The sequence below is a fragment of the Euprymna scolopes genome, chromosome 33 (genome assembly GCF_053919585.1).
Source record: "Euprymna scolopes isolate OS-2025 chromosome 33, ASM5391958v1, whole genome shotgun sequence".
Taxonomy (NCBI): domain Eukaryota; kingdom Metazoa; phylum Mollusca; class Cephalopoda; order Sepiida; family Sepiolidae; genus Euprymna; species Euprymna scolopes.
In genome coordinates this window covers 949,294-955,293 of record NC_136514.1, presented here as the reverse complement: position 1 = coordinate 955,293, position 6,000 = coordinate 949,294, and the positions used below count along the sequence as shown (strand labels likewise).

Here is a 6,000-nt window from a genome sequence, read left to right as displayed (position 1 = left end):
CCCTGATGAATTGACCCGTCGACGCGTATGTTCTCTTCGTGGTTGTTGGTCATTTTCCCGTATGTAGATAGCTCCGAGTGGCAGTCGCATTTATCAAGCGCTTCGCAACTGCAGTATCGAAAGGCTGGGATGACAGAATAAAAAAAAATGCATCTCTTTATCACATGTTGGCAGAAACTGTGAGCAAAGTACGAGAAACGGATCCCGCTGGAGGAGCCTGGTGCATGGACGGCAAAGAGGTTACAGTCTGGGTGGATGCAAGTTGCATTGCCACAGGAGTGGCATTGAAGGCGAATGGAACGGTCATTGAGAATGTGGGATGGCTATGTCCTACTGACGACGCTCAACACATCAATCTAGCCGAACAACGCAGCACTCAAAGGAGTCAATTTTGCCCTTCAGTGGAAGGCAACAGTGTTACACTTAGTTACCGATTCGGTGTGTGTGCACCGATGGATCTCTGATATTTTGACTGGGAAAGTGCCTGTGAACACGAAAGCAGTTGGTGAAATGCTTATCAGGCGAAGGTTAGAAACTTTTAAATCACTGGCAAAAGGATATAAATTGTCCATCGATATAAAACTTGTGAAGTCCTATCAGAATCACGCAGATAGTCTCACCAGAGTGCCACGCAGGTGGATGGATCTACTCAAGGAAAGACGGGAGCCGGTGCTTGGGAGTTGCGCAGCAGTAAGACAACTGGATGGGAACCAGGTGACTGATATTCATCAAAGTGGACATCCAGGAGTAAAACAAACTCTATATTTTGCCAGGATGGTGGACCCGTAAGTGTCCAAAGAGACTGCTAAATCTGTCGTGAATGCATGCGAAACATGTCGATCAATAAATCAAGCACCTGTGCGCTGGAAAAAAGGAAAAATTGGTCTAAAGAACAATTGGGACAGACTAGCAATGAATTTTAGTATTTCTCCCAGGATGCATGGTGGCAATCGTGGCTGACATACGTAGGTTTGGTTCACAAGAAGACTTGTTTATACTAGCATTGTGATGAAGCCGGAAACCATTTAATATAACTTCGTGAACAAGAACGAAAGATGAATATCGAAAAGACATGAAATGCCGATCGATCTAAGTCTTGAAAAATCTAAGATTGGTAAAACGACTTCTCGATATTATCATTGTGGAGGAGGTAAGTAGACGCTGTGTTATTTCTCCCCGAATTCATAGCGGTACACTTGTCCACAACATTTAGCTTCAGTGACCAGGGTTATATCTATAGCTACATTTGTTAGGTTAATTAATAACTTTTGTTGTTAGTTTAATTAGTAACCTTTATTAAATTAATTCCGAAGTAAATAAAGAAAAATGTACCTTTTCTCCCTGAAATGACTTCATAGTGGAAGCTATATTGACGATGACAAAGAAACAAAATTAATTAACAATGTCACATCTTTTAGCCTTTTTACACACAGAGGCGCAGAAAGACACATATTTTTATTTTTACATTTATACACGAAAGAAATAGAAAAACACGTTACATACGTGCCTTTTATAAAAAAAATCAATAAAAGGGAGATAACTCAGTCACCCAATTTAAAATACACGTCATCAGTTTACAGTCCAAGGGACACAATCCCAACAGATCGATAATCTTAATGACATTGCGTACAAGTCTGATTGCAGGAATGAAGGATTTATCTTTTTTATAATAAGGTGCATATAGATTTATATAAAAGAAATAAAAGCATTGCAATTAATATACATTTTTATTTTTTAAAACTTTTGTGTCAGGTTGTTCTGCTGAATGTTACCAATTTGCATACTGAATGTTGTTACGATTGGATCGATGTCGTTAGGGGAGACACACAAAGAAAGAAAAAGAGATGGAGAGTTATTTATTTATAAGTGCTCAGCTTAATTATTTGGCCCTCTGTCTACAATACATCCTGTTTATGACTCGTATCTGCTTAATGTATTTTAAATAATATATCTACAAACTGACAAAATCAGTTGAGATTCATATAAAAGAAATAAAAGTATTCCACAGTAAAATAAATCACTCATTTTTAAAAAGAAATTGTCCAATAGATTGCAATTCAGATAAAAGAAATAAAATCCTTGCAGTTCAACATATCCTTATTTTCTTGTGTCAGATGGTTCAGCTGAATTTTACCAATTTGCACACTGAATGCCATTACGATTGGCTCCACATCATTGACAGTGAACACAGGTACGGTAATCGTATTGGACGATACTGCAACTTGAATGATATACCAAATAATGGTATTATAAACAGTACTGGAAGAGGGATTCTATTGTGGTTCCATTCGGATCGGTCCGTTGCTTATGAAGGGTTTAATGTCAGCTGGATAACTCAAGACCCACGTAAGTACACATTTCTATCCATTTGATGCCGCATATGTCTTCTAAATTTGCATAATAAAAAGTTAAAAAATGATAAGTTGTTTAACCTACAAATGTATATTTGCGCATGCATAAAAATAACACGTTTAGTCGACTTAAGCATGCCAAGTTCCAATTTTTAAAACATGTGATCCCTTAGCAGCAATTTTTACCGACTAAAATGTAAATCTTATTTGTTCCACAAATACAAATCACCTATATATCAATTTTTAAGTCTCTAGACTAAAAAATTCACAGAATAGTTTGGTAGAGACTATTCCCCATATGGACGGACAAGTTCACTTATATATATATTTTTTTTTTTATTCAATTTTCACTCCAAACAAGGCACAGTGCCACTTTGAAGCAGGGAGCTACTATTAGGGAATTAATTAGCGGGGTCATTATGAAGGGAGAAGAGTAGAAAGATGTTTGTTAACATTACACTTGAACTTCTGCATATCATTGCAGTTGGGAAAGCAGAATCCCGGAAGGGAGTTTCAAAGACCCGCAGTTCTGGGGAAGAAACTATTGGAGTAAAAGGCTTTCTTGCACCTAGGGATCTCTACTGTAAAGGGATGAGACTTAGTAGCTTGTCGGGTTTGTCGGGGGTAGTTACGTCGGGGAGGTACAAGTGTTTGCAGTTCGTCAGAGAATTCACCATTAAAGTATTTGTAGAACAGGCAGAGGGATGCAACATCTCGTCGATGGGACAGAGGTTGAAGCCTAGATGACAGTTCAGGACCTATCAGGTTGGCGACTCTTTTTTGAACCCTGTCCAGGAGCGAGAGACAAGCAGCAGATGCACCAGCCCAGATGTGACAACAGTACTCCATACATGGGCGAATGGTTGCCTTATAGAGGTATAGGATACTGTCAGGCGTAAGTAGTTTTCTAGTACGGTAGAGAGAGCCAACATTTCTTGCAGCAGCCTTGGCAATGCTCTCAATGTATCTATTCCAGTTCATATTCCCTGTAAACGTTAGGCCGAGGAGTTTAAAAGAAGTACTTTCAGGCAATGTGTTCTTGGCCATTGCTATTGGTGGCAGAGAAGGTTTCTTGTAGTTATTGAAGGAAACAAGCTTAGTCTTAGCAGCATTGAATGTGACCAACCATTTTTGTCCCCATTCCACTACGGATTGGAGGTCGTCCTCTAGTGTTTCTACCATTTCCTTGGATATGTGTTCATTTGTTTTCCCCTCATATCTGTTATAGAGAGTGGTGGCATCGGCAAATATACCCATCTCCGAAACAATATTATCAGGGAGGTCGTTTATGAATATCAGGAATAATAGAGGTCCAAGGATAGACCCCTGAGGTACTCCCGCATTTATGTCATATTGTTTGGATGTATGTCCGTCGAGGACAACTTTGATTTTTCTATTACTTAAGAAGGAGTTAATTACATTATGAATTCTTCCAGTGATTCCATATGATCTAATTTTCCTTAGAAGACCATCGTGCCATACCCTATCAAAAGCCTTAGATATATCGAGGGCCACCGCTCTACCCTCCCCTGTTTTATCCAATGAACGGTATATACGTTCAGAAACTACAGTTAAGATATCTGCTGTTGAACGGGCTTGCCTGAATCCATATTGTTTGTAAGTCAGGAGTTTAGCAGCTGTTAGGTGCTGGACTAGGGCTTGATTAACTAAGGACTCAAATATTTTGGCGAAAAGCGGGAGGAGGCTAATGGGGCGATAATTTAGTGGGTCAGTTCTTTCACCAGAATTCTTGAAGACTGGTACCACAGAGGCGGTTTTCCAGCAGTCGGGAAAACAAGATTCGTTAAGGCATTTATTGTAAAGTTTGGACAGAACTGAAGCAACCTCGGCAGAGCATTTTTTTAATAGCACAGCCGGGATGAGATCTGGTCCACATGCTTTTGAGGTGTCTAGGTTTTTTATAATAGCATGTACCTGAGAAAGGGTGATTTTCAAATCGTCAAGTGTGGCGTCTGTTCGCAGAGGAAAATCAGGGAGTGAGTGGTGTACCGAGTTCAGTGTGGAGTTTGAGGCAAACCGACTGGCAAGCAGATTAGCCTTGTCAGTTGCCGTGCAAGCAACCTCATGATTGTTTGTTAGTGGGGGAATAATTGACTGTCCATTATTAACTATGTTGCTGTAGATTTTCCAAAAATCCCGGGTTCCTAATTTCTGTGCTTCGATGCGCTTTTTGGTGGTTTCAGAGTAATCTGTCTTAGCTGTGTCTATCACTCTCTTACAATTATTTCTAGCTTCTATAAACTTCTGTTTATTTGAGCTGGACTTATGTCGGTTGAATCTGCGGAACGCATGCTGCCTTTGACAAATGGCAGCTGCACAAGCAGAAGTAAACCATTGGGGAGAGTGGGGCCTGCTATAGTATTTCCGTGCGGGAACATGTGCTTCAATAGCAGTTTTGAACCATTCAGTTGTCTCATTTGCGCACTGTTCCGCTGGAAGAGTAAAGATATTTTGCCATGGGGCATCTCTGATGAGCTCCCTGATGGCTTCCCAATCAGCCTTTTTGTAATACCTCGTTGTTTTGAGAAGTGGGTCTTCAGTTTTAGGGCGAGAATTTAGGCTGATTTCTACCATTATCACAGCGTGATCAGCATTCCCGAGTGGGCTGTGGGCATTTGTTGTACAGTCATTGGGAACCGTTGTCAGAAAGAGATATAGAAGTGAGGTATGTTGATCGTGCTGGTCTGGGAAACGTGTCGGAAATGTAACCAACTGAGATAGGGAATGAGATATAGAGAAGCTATGAGTTGCGCTACCAGCTACGTCTGTGTGATTTGAGAATCCTAGCCAGTTACTGTGGTGGACATTGAAGTCACCAAATACATGTATTTGTGCGCTAGTATCGAGGGAGAGTGCTATATCTATGCTGTCTGAGACTTTGTTTATTAGGGTACAGTCTTGGTTTGAGGGAGAACGGTAGAGAAAATACAAGTAGCTAATATTGTGTTGCATATTTAGTCTGAAGCACATAAAGGCCTGGCCCTCTGATTCTAGTTTTATTTCTCTAGTTAGGGGGAGGGTGTTTCGAATATAGACTCCAAGTCCATGCATATGTCTGTCCGAGTTCTTACGGTAGAGTGGGAGATAACAATCCTCAAGGGAGGAGGCAGGTTGGTTTTCTAAAATACCTAGTACAGAGTAGAATAATGTAAGTGTCGTCCTAAAGAAACCAACACTACAACTTTATTTTAAAACTTTCATTGAAATAAAGCAATTAAAGTACATTGATTATCTAGTATAGCTGACATCTATTCAATGTAGCCGCTTTCAGCATCAATCACCGCCTCGATACAGGTCTAGAGCTGGGTGCATGCCTTTTCCACAAGCATCAGCCAGAGTTTGGCGAATACTCGGCGGATGACGGTAATGTTCTCGATGTATGACCAAACGAAGTAGTCTAGCGAATTCAGGTTGGGGCAGTAGGGGCGCCAGTGAGAGAAGGGTACAAAGTCGTAGCACTCCTTCTGAAGATAAGCCTGGGTTTCTTTGGACGCGCGTCGGCGCCGAATCCTGCTGCCACACTCAGGATCTGCCAGTGGCCACCTGATTGCACTAGGGAATCATCACATTCTTCAGCACATCCAGGTACACTTTGGTGTTGACTTTCAAGCTGACTTTGAAGATGTGA

The 6,000-nt window shown here is 40.9% G+C and overlaps 1 protein-coding gene across 1 annotated transcript in view; it reads left to right on the top strand.

Annotated features, from left to right (window-relative positions):
• The first annotated feature begins 510 nt into the window (after positions 1–510).
• Positions 511–6,000, top strand: part of LOC145257983 (dorsal-ventral patterning tolloid-like protein 1) — a 61,556-nt gene continuing 56,066 nt past the window's right edge. Inside the window, exons 1-2 of the mRNA XM_080115707.1 lie at positions 511–690; positions 2,115–2,346. Of these exons, the coding sequence (XP_079971833.1) occupies positions 511–690; positions 2,115–2,346 (412 nt within the window). The remainder of the gene's footprint in view (positions 691–2,114; positions 2,347–6,000) is intronic.